General features: G+C 38.4%; 1 protein-coding gene across 1 annotated transcript in view; it reads left to right on the top strand.

The window, feature by feature from the left end:
- DTNBP1 (dystrobrevin binding protein 1) overlaps positions 1–18,665 on the top strand; it is a 71,518-nt gene that overhangs the window by 27,499 nt on the left and 25,354 nt on the right. Inside the window, exon 7 of the mRNA XM_068674774.1 lies at positions 1,784–1,806. Within this exon, the coding sequence (XP_068530875.1) occupies positions 1,784–1,806 (23 nt within the window). The remainder of the gene's footprint in view (positions 1–1,783; positions 1,807–18,665) is intronic.

Genomic DNA, 18,665 nt, shown 5'->3' with positions numbered 1-18,665 from the left:
ATGAATCAACCCTAAAATGGTCAGTTGAAAGGGACAATTCTGTGTTTTAAGATAAAAGCATTGAATATTGGTGTCAGTTGGTTACTCTATTACCATCTTGTTTGCTAGTATACTTGAACACAATGACAGTAATTGTTCTGTGTTCCTTTTTGGAGACAAGTGGCATAAGACCTCTTGGTTTTAGGAGCACCTAGTGTAGGTTTTTTCCTCTTAAATTCACAAGATGTTTCCTCAGTATGGTTTTTGCTTCAGTCTGTGGAAAATATGCATTTCCTGTGATTGTTTTGTCGAATAGTATGCCATTATTTAAACAGAAGGAATACAACTTGAGTGTTTAAGAATTTTGTATTTATATATAAAGTACACAAGATAGGAAAAAATTATTAGCATATGAACCTGCAAATCATAGGTATTGAGAGGTAGCTTTTGTTGTCTGGTAAAAGAGAGAATTACTAGATTGAGAAATGGATGGAGGAGAAGCAGGAATTGTAACAGATATTCACAGGAAGTTAGAATTCAGGCTTTGCTGCTGTAACTTACGTGGCAGCTTATTTCCTGGTAAAGTACATATTCTTTCAGAGATCTATGTTGGCCATTTGGTGACAAAACCGGGATGTTCACTGGAAATGTGGAGGTAAATGCATTCTCTTGCTGCTTTTGGAATACTTTATCCTGCCTGGAAAATAGTTTCAGGTTTAAAATAGCTTTATCTGTTGTCAGTGCAAGAATAAATACTGAAGTGCATCATCTGTTGGGGAGGAGAAGGAATTATTATGGCATAGCATATGTACTGTGAAAAAGTGTATATTGTAGGTGACACAGTAATGACTGAAGCATATGTATTCATCTGTGGGTAGTGAGTAGAAGCATTTATCTGGAGAACTGTTAGTTCAGGTATTCTGTTTTATTTTACTTAAAATCACTTCTGCATTCAAAATTTGGGTTTTAACTAGGCTTATTATGTGTGGGGGACTGAAGTCTGCAAGGCACAGGCTGAAAAGATGTGCGTTGTGAGCCTTTTTGTAAGGAAAAGGCCAGCATTCAGCCTTATTTAAGCTATTACTTAGATTCTTCTTTAGCCTCCAAATTCATGATAAATCACTACTTTGTAGCAATGGCAAATAGAGCATTTTGCAATTTCCTGGAAACGGGGAAACTATTTCTCTTACCTATATGCTTTGCGTTCAAAATTGCTTCACAACTGAAAGTGGAATGTGACCTGGTGCAAAGGAAAAAAGATAGAGTTGCTGTTGATTTCTTAGCTTTCTGGTACCTGAGTAATGCGTTACCTGTCACTCTTTGTACTTTAAAGTCCTCTTCTCTGAGGAATGTCCCTGTATGCTCCTCTTGACCTTAAAGTGTGTTGTAATTGAGCAAATGAAGTTGTAAATTTTTGTTCTTAGCAGCTCCCAAAAGAATTTTGAACAGCATTGGTGAAAATGGACCTCTGATTGTTACTAAGCTATACACTGGCAAAGCTCTGCTAAGCAGTAGATGTTTTACTATCTGAAGCCTTAAGAAGTCTTGGTGTTTTTTGTAACAGTGTATTTAGAAATTATGTGGATAGATATAAAAATGCAATGCTCGTATAATTATGCATATTTATGAATATGTTGTAGCCTGATTTCTAAACATGTTGATCAAGTTTGATTTAGGTAAGCACACTTAATAGTATTACCCTTACAAATGAGATTCTCAAATTCTTTGCTTTGAATCTTTTAATGAGTCTTAGTTATTCTAATTTTATTTATTTATTTATTTGTATTCTGCTTTTCTCCAACAGGAAGGAACTTGAGACCTTCAAAGGTAAGTCCTGTTTTTCATTTTCTACTTGAATATTTGTGAGAATTACAGTAATTCTTGTGCTAAATTAAACTAATAAGGAGCTGTTCCAGTTCTACATTTGGTAACGTGAATGTTATTTCAAACCCAGCAGGCTCTTTCTTTTTCAGTTTACCTGTTCTTGCTACTGGTTTCATTGGGAGAGTCATAATCATAGGAAGAACACAGAGGCTACTGTTGTCTTAGCCAGGTTTCAGAGCTTTGGCATCTAATTCAAGTCTCTCCCTTGGTCTTCGATTTTGGAAGTTAAGAGCTTAGTCTTCTTCTGTTAACTGGCATTTCTAGCATGAATGTATTTTTAACATGTGTTGCAGGCTGTTACTTGTTAGACTTTTGTCTAGCTGTTCTAGGATATTTTCACAGTATTATACTACATCAGACAAATACTTTTTTTTTTTTTTTTGTCTCAACTTGGGTATAAATGAAGATACATACGCATATCTGTCCTAAACAATATGCAATGGCTAGGAACTCTGTCACGTATTATTGCTTTGTACTGTGATGCGTAGGTGGAACACATTACCATTTTCAGTAAATTTTAAATTCAGGCTTACTCTACCTACTAATGTTAATGTATGATCAGCTTGAGAATTACTATAATCTTTTGCTTTGAATAAGGTGTGACTGTGGCTTTGTGACTAGTCTTTATTTTTGAGAACAAAGTCAAGTACGTTGACTTATGCCAATTAATTGTCTCTTCAAATTGAAAGAAGGGCTGGAAATTTCTATCAACTGCGCTCCTCTTCGCCTTTTCAGTTTGTTACTATCTCATCCTTACATAATGCTAAAAAAAAAAAAAAAAAAAAAAAAGAAAATAATAAAGCTAACATTAACAGACAAGCAACACAGATTATGTAAAATGTCACTTTATCTGTAGCTTACCATAACAACTCTTTTTTTTCATTGATTTGACAGCTTTCAACACAGACTAGCTCAATACAAAACCAACGATAATGCTAAGCTCGTTCTGTTCCATGGCAAGGCAGCTGCTTTGTAGTACCTGATGCTTGGGAGAATACCAAATCCTGTTATTCTTGTTTGTATTGATTAAGGGGTTTAAATGAGTTTCTAGAAATCAGGAGGATGGTTTTCAAAGTTACTTTTCTTGGATTCTCCTTTTTTTCCCCATAGAGATAATACCTTCTTGTGACACTGTTAAAATTATTTCACAAAGATGAATATTTTCATGCGAATGGAAGGTGTGAGCTGTGTAACTACCTTGAAATGTATACCAAACTAAGTAACTGGCTCATATAGATGGATACAGATTTCCAATACAAGTTATGAAGGCTCCTCTTACTAGCCAAGAGGTTTTTACTTAGTACAAAGAGAGAAAAAACTGCAAATAGATTCCAAGAAAAATGGCAAAGGCTTTGTTTGTTTCTTTACTGAGAAGTTCAAATACAATCTGTGGCTAGCACAGTCAATATCAATGGCAAAGGAGTAGGATCTCACGCTGTAACAAGGAAAGGCCAGGTTAGAGGGTACTCTGGGTCTGCTGGATGTTTTCAAACCAACTGATCAAATTTATTCTACAGTACTCAGAAGAATTGGTGGAAGTGATGGAAGGCTGGAAAAGCACAAACGTGGTGACAAATCCTTAAAAATGAAAATGAAACATCAGCCTAATTGCTGTATTTTTTCATACATTGAACTGATGGATAAGGTTGTACACGTCAGAAAAAGAAAGAAGTAATAGCTAGCATTTTTGAAAGTAGTTGTGTCGAACAAGTCTAAATTCTTTATAAGGCGGCAACAATATGGTTTAAAATTAACAATAGATGCCTTCTTTTAACTGCGGGAACAGTTTGTACTGTTTTGTCTGACATTATCCCAGGAAACTGAGATTAAACTACTTAACAGTGTGTGTGTAGCTGATTGGAAATCCATACCCGGAAGCCAGAAATTTTCATGGTTTCTTAAATATTAAGTCGTCTACTTTCTCAGATCTGATGCTACTCTGAATTCTTCTTGTTAATGGGGGTGGCGAATTAGAACCACAGACTGGCTTCAGTCAGTCTTTTTCTGGCCTTGGAGGAGCTTCAGCCAATTTTTGAGTACCACAGCATGCATTTCATCAGCTGAATAGAAGCAGGGGAGTGAGAGCTTCCTCCTCACGATGGATTCGTGATTACAGAGTGACAGATGTTTCAGTTCTGTAGCAGCTTTGCCCAGTCTAACTGGTGGCTCCTTCTTGCATGTTTCTTTTTTAAGCTGCTTCCAAGGCTCTCTAGATTTGTGCAGAAAATGATCCGTCATTTGGTTTTGATTGATAAAGCAAGCAGAAAAAGCTTAATTAGATGGCTCTAGAACTGCTGGCACAGGAGGAAAAGGCCGGGGAGCACATCTAAGTTACCAGTGTAACAGCGTTATGTTACCCAACACATTTTAAGGATGAGATGAGGAATCACTGTGCAAAGCAGTCATAAGATGTTATCTTAAATATTGCAGGTAATTTTGGTTTGCTGTACTCAGAAAAGGTTGGTTCCAACCTTTAGATTAAATAAGGAGTAGTTGTGTAGATTATTCTTTACATTTTATATTGCAATATAGACGACAACCTCAAGCAATTCATCCTTGCATAACTGTGCAAACTGAAATGTGCTCAAGAATGTTGTCCATAAAATAGCCAGCACAGAGGCCAGGAACAAAGAGCTGTTTAAAGTGAGGGCACTATAGTTTGGGGGAAGGGGAGAAGAAGGCAGTCAGTACCTTCTACAGATGGTATATTTGGACATTTGAGCTGGGTATTAGAAGAATGGTTCTAATTACCAGAGCCCAGAGGTTCTGGAGATGCTACCCAGTATATACTATGCTCCTGTCATCTAATTGAATTTAACCTGGAGCTTAAAAGGTTTATGAGAAAGATAACATGAAGTGACATGCTTTCATTAGTAAGGGAGTGGACACTGGACATGGATTACTTCCAGGACTGTGGAGAAAGAAGTCAAATCAGAAAAGTTAGAAACAAGGTAGAATAGGGAAAAAAGGGAAAAAAAAAAAAAAAAAAAAAAAAAAAAAGGCAGCACAATAAAATGTTATTTAAATAGTTGAAAAAAATAGATCATGAAATTACTGAATGTAGATCAACTAAATGTCATTCTTCTGGGGTTTTCTGATTTAAAGGGAAAGGAAACATGTGCTGAGGTTGGAAGAAGGCTAGAGATGTCTTATAAACTCCTGTTCCCTTATGTCCTCAAACAAAGCCAGTGTGAAAGCTGTTTATTTAGGTGATTGAAGTCCTGCCTTCTCAGATCCAGAGAGATCTTTTGGATCTTTTTGTTCTTTTGGTTTAGTTTGGTTTTGAGGTGGTGTATAACAGGCATCCCTGAGTATGTGCTACCTTTTTCACCTTTCAATGCATACGCAGTTGAAAGCACTGTACATTGACTTGTGTTAGAATGGAAAAAAAACAAAACACAGAAATGCCAGTTTTGATAACATTAACTTACTATTTGTGTAGTAGAATACCTACATGCTAAAAAGCATTGGCTTCTAGGTTAAGGAAAAGTGCCACCAAAACCTCATCCCTAGATATGGGGAAGGCGGACTTCAGGCTGCTCGGGGAACTAGTCAGCAAGGTCCCCTGGGAAACTGCTCTTGAAGGCCTCGATGTCCACCAGTGCTGGTCACTCTTTAAGCGATGCCTCCTAGAAGCACAAGATCAGGCAATTCCTAAATATCGCAAGTCAGGCAGGCGCGGCAGGAGGCCGGCGTGGCTGACCAGGAACATTCTTATGGAGATTAGGCGGAAACAGAGAGTGTTTCGCTACTGGAAGGAGGGCCAGGTGACGTGGAAAGAATACAGGGATGCTGTTCGTGTTTGTAGGAAGAAAATTCGTGTGGCTAAAGCACACCTAGAGTTGAAGCTGGCTGTGTCTGTGAGAGAAAATAAAAAGGGTTTTTTTAGATATGTGAATGGAAAAAGGAGAACTAAAGAATACATAAGGCCGCTCCTTGATAGGGAAGGTCTCCTCACAGACAATGACATAGGCAAAGCAGAGACGCTTAACGCCTTCTTTGTCTCTGTCTTCAATGCCGATGATGGGCTTCGGGACCCTGGGTGCCCTGAGCTGGAGGACCGGGACGGTGGGGATGACAAACTCCCAACCGACCCTGAACGTGTGCGGGATTTGCTACTCCGCCTGGATCCCTACCAGTCCATGGGTCCGGATGGGATTCATCCCCGGGTGCTGAAGGAGCTGGCGGACGTCATCGCGGAACCTCTCTCAATTATTTTTCAACGATCCTGGGAATTTGGAGAGGTCCCGGTAGACTGGAAGCTGGCAAATGTTGTGCCAATTTTCAAGAAGGGTCAGAAAGAAGACCCTAGCAATTACAGGCCTGTCAGTCTCATCAGTGCCTGGTAAAATCATGGAGAAGATGGTTCTCGAACGTATTGAGGCGCACCTGGGGGACAATGCAGTCATTGGTCCCAGCCAGCATGGGTTTGTGAAGGGTAGGTCCTGCCTAACTAACCTGATTTCCTTTTATGATAAGATCACCCGTATGGTGGACCAAGGGAAACCAGCTGATGTGATTTTTTTGGACTTCAGCAAGGCTTTTGACACGGTTTCCCATAGGATCCTACTGGACAAAATGTCCAGCATACAGCTAAATAAAAACATCATACGATGGGTGAGCAATTGGCTAACCGGCAGGGCCCAAAGGGTTATGGTAAATGGGGCTGCGTCAGGCTGGCGGGCGGTCACCAGTGGGGTCCCTCAAGGCTCCATTTTAGGGCCGGTACTTTTCAATATTTTTATAAATGATCTGGATGTAGGAATAGAAGGTATTTTGAGCAAGTTTGCTGATGACACCAAACTTGGAGGAGTTGTGGACTCGAATGGGGGTGGAAAGGCCTTGCAGAGGGATCTGGATAGGTTGGAGAGCTGGGCGATCGCCAACCGCATGAAGTTCAATAAGAGCAAGTGCCGGGTCCTGCACGTGGGACGGGGAAACCCTGGCTGCACGTACAGACTGGGCGACGAGACGCTGGAGAGCAGCCTAGAAGAGAGGGATCTGGGGGTCGTGGTAGACAACAAGTTGAATATGAGCCGGCAGTGTGCCCTGGCAGCCAGGAGGGCCAACCGTGTCCTGGGGTGCATCAAGCACGGCATCGCTAGTAGGTCGAGGGAGGTGATTGTCCCGCTCTACTCTGCGCTGGTGCGGCCTCACCTCGAGTACTGTGTGCAGTTCTGGGCACCACAGTATAAAAAGGACATGAAACTGTTGGAGAGTGTCCAGAGGAGGGCTACGAAGATGGTGAAAGGCCTGGAGGGGAAGACGTACGAGGAACGGCTGAGGGCACTGGGCCTGTTCAGCCTGGAGAAGAGGAGGCTGAGGGGAGACCTCATCGCAGTCTACAACTTCCTCGTAAGGGGGTGTCGAGAGGCAGGAGACCTTTTCTCCATTAACACCAGCGACAGGACCCGCGGGAACGGGGTTAAGCTGAGGCAGGGGAAGTTTAGGCTTGACATCAGGAGGGGGTTCTTCACAGAGAGAGTGGTTGCACACTGGAACAGGCTCCCCAGGGAAGTGGTCACTGCACCGAGCCTGTCTGAATTTAAGAAGAGATTGGACTGTGCACTTAGTCACGTGGTATGAACTTTTGGGTAGACCTGTGCGGTGTCAAGAGTTGGACTTGATGATCCTTAAGGGTCCCTTCCAACTCAGGATATTCTATGATTCTATGATTCTATGTCTTACATCAAAACATGTTTTATAAACATGTAAGTTTGTTCTATCTGAACGCGGAGACATTAAGTATCACAAAACATTCCTAGAATATGTATGTTAGAAGCGGTAAAGAGAGGGCTGTTTTTCTGTGTCCAAATGCACCTCTCACAATCCCTGCTGCTGAGTTTTCATGCCTTGCACAAGACAGAAAGCAAGTTTCACTGGAATTGACAAATCAAATAGTATAGTCTGAGGGTCAAAACAGCACAGGACTGAACATTTAAATTTAGGGATGCATCCCAATAATTCTACAGCACAGAAAAAATATTGGTTGTGTATTGCCACAGGCTATGATGAGGCAGGTTTAGCTCACAAATGGGCAGATAGGCAGCTTAACAGTCTCCCAGGAGCTTTGTGTGGGTATAAATATGAATAGATACAGATACACAGATCTAGTATGCATGGGACCACTGTAAATTTGAGTGACCTTATAAACATTTATGAACAAAATTGTTCTTTTATGAAACCTAGGAAAAGAATTGTTTCAGTTTTCATTTCCTACTGTGTGTGCTAAGGTATGAAGAGGTGATTCATTGACCTATGAAGTATTTTCTTTGAGCATGCCAGCTGTCATCAAGAAGAGGCTCAGGCAAAGCTCTGTGTTTATTATAATATATATAAAAATACCTTTTTATATTTTTAAATTATATATTTTTATTTTATATACCCATGTATTTAAAATATTTATATATTTATTCTATGTATTATATAGAGAGAATATTTATATATATATTGTATATATAATACATATTTTAATATATAAAAAATACCTGTTTGCACCATGGGAAAGTATTGACAGTCCACTAATGTTATGGGTCGTTGATGTTATTACCTTTAAGTAGCATGGAACAAGTGCACAACAATATATTAAGTTATGAATGATTTCTGTATTTGTCAGCAGAGATACTGTTTTAGAATTTGTTTCTAGCTTTGTTCACATTTATACTACAGATTGTACTCTCTTCTGGCATGAAAAATGGATTTTGTTATTCTTCTCTTCCTTTTGCTTAAAGACTATTTTCAGGGCCAGACTTTCTCCTTTGTTGTTTGCTGTACCTGTAGTGTACAGGGTCAGGACCAACCTCTCCAGTCTCTTTTCTTTCAACCGCAGAGGTTTTATATAAAAATGTAAGCATATCGTATTTTGTAATCTGTGATGCTGAGAAAGTGAAGGTTAGAAGCTTTCCTGCTTCTTTCTAAGAAGCATCTCTGTGAATAAGGCAGGGGTTGACTGATGTCCCAGCAGATCTGGCATTGGTATATTTGAAGTGAGTATGCAATGGGACAAAACATCTCAAAGCCTGTCATGTTTCCTGTTTTTTAACAAATTATCTTTCAGAGAGTGTTGTCAAAGCTGATGGTGGGTTTATGGATGAAAACACTGGGTAGGGCAGGTGAAGTAGCCTCCCAGTTTCTTCCTAGTATGCATCAATTGCAGTATTCAGAGAACCACTTTGGGGAGCTGGATTACTCTGTGCTGCCCTGTTCTGGCTGCTTAAACAAATGGATCCTGGCAATTTCTCAAAATATAGAATTTATTTTAGACAATATCTGTGTGTGTATTTGTTCTTAGTATTTGATGCATTTTACTCTTCGATGGTTTTGAAAGGGGAGAGCATATCATTTTCATTTTTACAGCTGAGAAACCAAAAATTATATGGCAAACATGGTTATTTTTTCATAATTCTTGAAATCTAGTGCATTTATGACTGCACTGAGATTTGAAATCATTCCACTGTCCTTTTAGAGACATGGTACAATTTATGTTTGTGGGTGTTTTTTTTTTTTTCGTTTGCTTGTTTTAAAGTTAGCATTGCTTTTCCCTTAGTGTAGCCAGGACTGTGTAGTAAATGTTTACAGAATACCGTAAATCTCTTTAAAAGATGGATGAGTGAAGCAGAGTGATGAGATAGATACTGGGAAAAAAGATAAAAATAGTCTAAATTACACAATGGTAATAACTTATGATACTGAGTTTACTTCAGACTGCATGCAATGATAGACTTAAAAATTGCTTCTAAAAATCTCTATTAAATAAAAACAAACAAAAGGTGTGGGCTGAAATGTTTTGAGTTATGTTTCTGGAAAGAAAAGTAAGCAATAGAGACCATTTAGAAATCAGTAACGCAGCACTTTTTGACAATGAAAGGTGTCAGAAACTTTGTAAGGGCAGATATGCATGCGGCTTTGGCTACTGAGTCATGCATATTTCTAAGCTTTAACAGGATTAGTTTCATTCAAGCTTAGGGAAGCTGGTCATATGATCATTTTCAGCACTTCTGTTTACAGTACAAAAAAATACATTTCCAGCTCTGTGCATCAGAGATCACTCCCAAATAGGTCCTGATATTATTATTTTTTTTAAGTTTTGTCAAAATACTCTTTGTGAGAAAGAGGGTGGGGAAGGAAAGATGTATTTTTTTTTCTTGCTTTTCTCTTCTAGGTTATATCATTGGGGCACATATGAAATATGGATGTTTTGTCATCCTTCCTCATGATCTAAGATGCTTCTGTTGAATTTGCACTTTTCCAATCCTTTTTTTTTTGGTTGGGGAAGAGGGGAAATACTAGGAATCTATCTCAACAGATAATTGTGTCAAATTGATTTTTCTTCTTGTTTGGGGATCTTTATCACACTGGCCTCTGATGGCTGTCAAAACCAGCAACTTTTTCCTAACCTTCATATAGTCTTGCAGGTGCAATGTATTTTCGGGTTTTTCATTTCAGTTACTTCATTGAATAGGGGAGGGAGGATATCTTGGTTGTTCGTGTGCTGCTTCTAAAACAGGCAGAGAAAGATAGGCAGTGCTTCTGCTACTAGTGCTTCCTGAGTGTTTCCTGATTGTTTTAGACTTTATTTAGGTGACCATGGTCAGAAATGTCAATACTTAAGACATTCATTGCAGATGTAAAAGGGGACAACTCTTATTTTGGCATATCAGAAAACATTTGGAAAACAATTGCTTAATTCTATTGTCATAAAGCTAATTTGGAGTTGAAATTTTCAGATTTCAGATAACTCAGAATTTCAGAATTCAGATATTCAGGTTTCAGATTTTTTTTCATTATTTTGCTGTGAGCTGAAAATACTTTGAAAAATTAGTCAAAAATGCATGTTACCATCTTCTTTCCCATCCCATCAAGCCTTATAACTTTGGATGTTCTGTATTGTCTGTTGTAAGAATTGATCAGGACTCCCATCTGTAACAACTGTTCTCTTGAGAATTGAATGATAGGAGATGTGGTTTCTTCTAGACAAACCTTGAGTGAAAGACAAATGAGTTTAACTACTTAAGTCTTCCATTATGCTGTAATAGGATAAGACAGATGGAAAATAATACCAAATGATAAAGCGTCCTTATAGCTACCTTGCATTTGATTTTCCTGTTTGTATTTTCATTTTTCAGATTCTCTGTGTGTTTTCAGACTCTCATATCTGTTTAATTCTCAGGACACTTCTTAAAACTGTCAGAGATCTAGCTACATGTAAGTTCTGTCCACTTTTTTTCCTTCCTTGGTATAGCTGTGGACAAGGCTTTGAAAAAAAAGAAAGAAGGAAAGAAAGAAGGGGGGAAAATAGAGAAAGGGAGATTTACTCTTGATCTTTCACTGTTTTTCATCCTGCCTCATAGATATCTGAATCTCCCCCAGCAGGGCAGACACCACCACCAGCAGTGATGTAAAAGCTTTGCAAATGTCTGTCTCCCTGGCGCACAAGTAGGTGGTCCTGAGTTGTAAACATTTGATTCTATCTGGCTATCAGACTTTTATGGTACAATTTTAAAACTTGTTCCACATATGAATACGTACCCAAGAACAGCAAAAGTCTTAAATTTTCTTTCTTGGTAGAGGCTGCATGTGTCCATCCTTCATAGAGAATGCAAGTGATTGCTTGTCTGTTTGTCTTTGCTGTCCTCCTGTTGTGGTTTAACGCAGTAGGCAGGTAATCCCCACACAGCCCCCCTTAGGATGGGGAAGAGAATCAGAAGGGTAAAATCAATACAAATTTGTGGGTTGAGGTAAGGACAGTTCAATAGGTAAAGCAAAAGCTGCTCAACATAATGATGGGAAGTAGTGAATGAATTCCTTGGAGGGCAGATGCTCAGCCAGTTCCAGGAGAGATGGAAACTAACTCTGTCCCAGACAAGACCAGCAAACCCCCTGAATATCATTTTTTTGGGAATTGGCAGCACCTTTGTATTGAATAGTAGGTGTAGCTGAAAATTAATTAGCTGCCTTTGACAAGCGAACAAAACGTTTGCTACATTAAATATTGTCTCTGGGGTGAAGCAAACTACAATGGATAGTATCTTAAGTACACATTTATTTTGCAGATGACTACAAATATGTTTGTTTCCTAATAGGTTAAAGTCTAAAAACGTCAAGTCTTCAGGATAGACAATTCTGTGCAAGAAATAGTTTACATTTCAATGGGAAAAAAAAAAAAATTTAAAGCCTACTTAAGCTGTAGGAAAAAAATGTTTACATTTTGAGCTTGAATCACTACATCAGGGCATTATTTCCCATTATGATTTGGTGAAATGGGGGGCTACACAGTCAACTGGATATCAGACTGAAAATTATTTACCCTTCTCCCATTTTCACCAAGTTTTCAACCAGTGAGGGAAAAAAAAAAAAGGCTTCCTTAATAGCAGCCATGTAGGCTTGGGTAGACCTTGGTCAATCATGAAATAGTATCCACTTCCAAATTTGTTATGTGCATCACAAATTGGTCTGAATGTTCAAAGCTGTAAATAGAGAACAATTTTTAAAGGAAATCTAATGCTTAGAAAAGGATGCTGTACAGATAACAGGTTATTTATGAACAAACTAAATCGTTACCCATCCTTGGAGCAAATACTGTGTGTTCTTGCAACTCAGCTGATTAAAGATGGTTCTTGTTCGGGTTCATTATTCCACTCCAAACCATTTCTGGTTTAATGCTTAATTTTTTAATTTTCTTTTTCTTATTTTTTTACTCGTTGTGTGTTTAGGCTGTAATGTAACTTTGAGCACTGCAGATGTGATGCTGCTGTTTGTTTGTTTGTGATCTCTTTGCTTAGATTTCAGGATTTTATTTTATGTAATGGCTGTCACCTGAAAGTAGTATTCAGACAATGAGTTAATATAATCCAGAGAGTGCTACTGTTCCAGATATCTCAGAAACCTTGTCTTTGACAGTTTTTTTAATCTTAATTATGACTGGGGAAAGCGGATAGAAAGGACACTTTATTTTCTTTGTAATTCTGCTTCATCTGCATGTATTTTTAGAGAATCCTGTGGGTTTTTTATGTGACACTTAATACTCTTTCATCCTGTCTTATGTATTTTAAGGGAGTGAGTTTATTCTTCCAATATTTTTTTTTTTTTTAATTTTGGTATGTTTGTGTGGCTTTCATTTTTTCCTTAAATTTTACTCTCTCTGCATTCTAGTGTTACACTAAGGCAAAAGCCCTCTCAGAGGTCAGACACGTCACAACAATTTTGACATCACTGCAGCTAAAAATAAGAGGGCTCCTGGATGTGCACGTACAACTCCTGTTGGCTTCAGCAGAATTTGGGCCTGTGTTGGAGTCAGCCCTTGCCGAATCCTGTTTTTTGTAAGGAATGGAGGAGGCCAATATAACAATATAAAAGATTTTCCCTGGCTATTGCCAGGATGAATAGCTAGCCATTTAGATGATAGGAATAAATTTCATGGGAACACAAGTTCTTTCAGACTTAGTTGTGGAAAATAAAACGTGTAAGAGTGTGATATTTTAGTTGTCCGTAATGCTTAAGCGATTGATATGGGGGGGAAAAAATAGAAGCCTATTATGTCTGCAGTGCTAACAGGAATTCATTCTTTAATTACTAAAGTACAGACTGAAAACAGGATAATCTTGTGATTATGTTTTTCTTTTTAATCTTTCCCATGAATATTTTTGGTGTTATTTTCACCAGCAAAATAAGAGCTGAGTTCCGTAGGCCCGTACGCTCTTGGTGATTTTTCCCCTAATGCTGAGGATTTGAGCAGTGTATGTTACATAATTTCCTTCCGCCTGTACTCTATTTTGAAAATTGTCATCAGAAGCTGTCTAAAATGTGATATTTTTAAAGAAGAGCGAGAGAAATCATTATGGCTATCACAGTTTCGAGCAGCACTGAGTACCCTCCTAAATGGAAGAGGTAATGCCGGCCAAATTCTGAGCTGTGCCTTACAATTTCGGAAGCAGAATTGCACTGTTGTGTAACAGCATCGCTATAACCATGGATTCTCAGTAATATGCAGTTCCCATGTACATTTTTAACTGCATAAATATTATCTGAATTTTTAATGAACATGTAGTCTGGATATGAGATACAAAAATGCAGTTTTCAGAAGGTAAGATTGTTCCTAATGTATTAAAAAAATACATTTGAGGTTTTTAATATTTCATATGTGAAATAAGAATAGTATGTAAGCTGGTTTATGGGGTATCTGAGCTAAGCCATGCTAAGGAAAAATACTTTGAGGGGAGATCCACATGAACATTGCCTAATACAAAGAAAAAGCAGAGCCCCTCCGAACCTTTTTCCTGTTTCTAAATCATTTGGAAATGATTCCAGCTCTCTGTCAAATGAGAGCATGCTGTAACTGCATGTCACGGGCTGATAACCCCCTGCAAAGCTTTCTCCCTTTGCACCACCCCTTTCTTTCGCTGCATGTGGTATCTTCCCAAATCCATGCATGCATTCGGGTGTACCACAGCTGCTGGTAGCTCACGTTCAGGTTCTGGAGAGGCAGGGAGCTGGAGCATCCATGTGCATGCAGCTGTGCGCGAGTGACCCATTGAACACTGGCCGTGGCGGTGCTACTGCTTTGAAAAAGCAGGCTCCGAGCATCGCTCTTTGTTCTACATCGGTGAAGATGCACATCAGGGGAGCTGCTTGGTAACCGGAGGGTTCACTTGACCGGTGCTGTGCTTCTGTTTACTTGCTTATTTCTTACTGCCATGTCATCTCCGGGAGCCACTGACAATACTCAGAAGAATTCACGTAGGTGGAACTTTAATTATCTTTATTATTCGCCAGGCTCATTTGCCACGCTAATGGAAAATGGAAAATGAAATGAAAGTTAGCTTAATTAATCTCTTCAGTCACCACCATTGCCTGATTTGTAAAGGGTGTGCTATAAACGAGAGGTTAAATATCAACTTGATTTAGTAAATTGAGGGAAATAGTGACTGCATGTCTGTTTGGGCAGAGGTTTTATGTATTGCTTTGCTGTCTTGGTTTGCATTATTGTCAAAGTAATATTAATCTGATTGAGTCAGTTTAAATAGGAACAAGTGAAAGAATACAAAGGCAATGATACCTTCTTAGCTAAAATTCAAGCAGACTTTTGTCTAAGGGTGGGGTGATGTTGGAGACGGGAGAGAGAATTATTATCTGAAGATAAAAGCTGAATATTAAACATTTGAGCAGTGTATTCATTAGGGTAGATGCAGTCGTGCTATTTTTTGCTTTCCTTCAGATAAATAATAAATGGTGTAAAAACAGTTTCAAATGAAGCAATTACTATTATTTACATTAATGATCGGGCTGTGTCACATGCAGCAACATTCCTAATAATGTCATTAATATTTTTATGATGCTAATTGGTAACTAAGTTGATGTTTAGAACCGTGCGTTAATTCAAATCAAAATGAGAAGTTGATTTCTACTCTGATTCAGTTGTTTTGTTTTTTTTTAATTATTATTATTCTTTTATATAACCAATGAATTAGTTTTTTTTCCTGTTGCCATTCATGCGGATTTTTTTTTTTCAGTCCAGGACCAACAGATGACAGTAAATTGAGCTATTGTACTATTTTAATAACCTGTTGGAACATGCCTTTATCAAGGCTCTACCTATGAGTTGGAATTTTGACTGCTAAATTTGTTGTTAAATAACGTGTACTAAAGTTGAATATTTTGTATTAAATGATTCATCTGGTATGGGAGAACTCTTTGCAGTTGTGTTCATTAGAAATACTTGCTGTATCAAAATAGTTGCTTCCTGTAAATTTAGATGGAACAGTTGACTGTACTTAAAGGTGGCAAAATTTACCCTCAGTTCTGCTGAATGTGGTGTGACCACTGTACAGTCAATATTGTCAGTTTAGCAGGCAATATATATAGTACTGGTATAACCCATTTTGCATCCTTAACTACTTGGTACATATTGACAGAAGTTGTATCTTCTTTTCCTTTTTAATTTTTTTTCTATTTTTTTTTCTGACTGTTGTTTCCTCAAATTGAAATGGAAGTGTGATGAATTGCTGGGAGAGAATTGGAGGAGTTCAACCTTTCTGTTTTCCCTATTTGCCATAATATGCTGAACACGAGAACAGCTATTTGGTGGTGGGGTGGGGCAGGCCTGAAATGTTATTACTGTACAGATTAGAATACAGAATTGCAGAATATTCCTGAAACGTGAGCGGCAGCAGTATCACTCCTCCAACCACTGCTGGGAAGAGGCAGCAGTAAGTAGAAGCTTTAGTATCAGCATTAATTCTGGAAGGGTTAGCACCTCTGTGGTAACCAGGTTTATTCTCATGGGCATTTCCACACTAGATTCTTTATTTTCTTCTTGGTGACAGAAGAAAAGTAATGCAAAAAGAAAGATGGCTTATTCTGTTTTCATGATAATCTGTTTGCTCACCATCTCTGTAGGCTGAGGTGACCAAGAAATTAGGAATTAACTCACCTACATGCTCTTAAAAAGACTGCATCTCTCTACCAAGACCAGATGTAATACTTTGGGGGTAACACCACATGCTCTATGTTCTTGTGGCCTGTGAATGCATCTTGCTGCAAAGGAATTTTTGAATAGTGACAATGTTTTTTTCTTTTGGCACGCCTCTTCTATGTTATTATATGTTAGATATGTAAATGTAAGTGCAGGCACTTCATCAATTTGATTTGTAGCTAGCTGTATAGTAACCGATTTCATGTTTTTTTAATATTTCTCCACATGACACCGTTTCTTTCCATAGTAGTACTGTAAATGTGGTACTATTCTGGTCCGTGCAGTGTTCTGAATTAGTAGAATTGTTTTAAAACCTGCAGTGGAAATAATTTACGCCTTCTGTATAGCACAACCTTAGATAAATCTCAACCCCAGCTACCACAGCAGCCTGGTATTCCACTGCCAGTTCTGATTGATTTCTAAGCGTGCAGCCCAGAAGGGCAGGTGGCTGAGGAGTGTGTGTGGACATGTAAGAATTCTCCAGGTTTCTTTGCTCCTGAGCAGCAAACGTGGCCAGAATGGGGATATTCTGGGAAACAGCTCTGCCCATTTTATTTACAAGTGTTTATTTGTGTTATGTACGCCGTGTTAAATTGTATCAAGGCATTAGAGCTGAAACTGTGCAAACAATTCTTGAATACTGCAGCTAGTGTGGCATCCTTTTAATAATGTGTTTGTTTTCCCTGAACAGGTGAAACACTATTCTTTATAAAATGTTTTTGAATAATTAAAATGATGAAGCACTTAGTGAGGCGTTTAAAAAGTCGGTGAAACATTTTTGTAAGCATGTAATAATATTTCTAAATCACATCTTTTTAATAGAGTGTGTAAGCTAAGGCTGAAGGAGGTTAAGAGGCAGTTTTGACTGACTGAACTCATTGTTTCATTTTTAATCACTGGGGTTACTCTGTAGATTAAGAGGAAATGAAAATCTTGTGGAGATGTCACTCAGCCCTTTTTCCTTTTATGTAGAAGCCAGCTAATGCTATTTTGACATTGCATCAATGAGACTTGATCAAAATGTAGCTGGCTGTGTCTCATTTTAAATCAAACAGAAATGGTGCCACTTATATGAATACATTTTGGGCATAATTAGATGATTATATAATCATTCCAGACCTAGCACACCAACATTTCCATTGGCTCAAGAGGCTTTTAACTTGGTCATAATCATACTGGAAATCCTCATAGATTTCTCTCTTCTCTGTTTTTCCAACATTAAAGCGAAAAACCCACACTTTACTGAGAAGACGGCTAAAAATACATCGGGAGGTTTTCACAGCATGTCTTGTGCTTTTACATGGGTAGAAAATGGAACTGGGGGCACTTGATAAGCTTAGGTTTTGTAGCCCACTGGTGATGTGCAAATCACAGTTTTGCAGACCTGACTGTCTTACGCCTTAATCACAGGTGCAATGTAATGCTTTTTTGTTTCTTTAAAGTCTGTTTAACCATACGGTGGAGTTACAAGGGTGGCATTTTTTTTTTTTTTGCCTTTGTTGTCTGTGCCTTCAGTCTCTTGTGCAGCACTGAGCATTGCTTCTTGAGCTTGCTGGGAAGCAGGGTCCTCAGGAAGTGCTTGCAGCTTCAGCTGTCTCTAGAAATCTGTGTGACTGAAGGAAGCCTCACCATGTTAAGGATTTGGATGACATATGTATTTTCCCTTTTTGCTTTTTGGTACATATTTAGAGGGTTGTGCTGCCAGTCACTTAGTATCTGGTTCTCAGCATACCCGAATTTGTTTTGGATGCAAAGCTGTAGAAAAGCTGACAGAATAGAAAGCCAAGTCCTTGACTTCCAGCATATTTGGGGAACCATAAATGGCATGAAAGCTTCCATTAGTCACAGAATGGGAGGAAGGCTGTCAGAGGTACTACTGTCTCTTTCTTCCTCCATAGAGTTCAGTGTGCCTAAGAGACCTTCCTACCACTGAAGATTTCTCCTGCATGTTGCTAGTTCCTTTAAAATTATTGGAGTATAGATGATTTCAGTATACAGAAGAGTTGTGGACTATATCTACAATAAAGGAGAAAACAGAAAAGCTTTTATCTAACAAAAACAAAAAAAAAGATGTATCTTAAGTCGTATTTCATAGAAACTTGTAAACTTTAAGGATTTCCAAGACAAAAAGAAGTAAAATCCAGTGATTATAGAAGGAAAGTTGTAAAGTGCAGACTACATATAAAGATATTTTTAATGCATTATTAAAAAAGCAATGAATGAATTTCAAAAAGGCCATTATTTTGACTATGTAGTGCTATTTACAGACCTTGGAAGTTAAAGATTTGAAGGTTAAGTTTTGAGAAGAGGTGATTCTAGCAGCAGTAAGGGT

The sequence above is a fragment of the Anas acuta genome, chromosome 2, assembly GCF_963932015.1.
Source record: "Anas acuta chromosome 2, bAnaAcu1.1, whole genome shotgun sequence".
Taxonomy (NCBI): Eukaryota; Metazoa; Chordata; class Aves; order Anseriformes; family Anatidae; genus Anas; species Anas acuta.
This window is presented reverse-complemented; position numbering and strand designations above follow the sequence as displayed.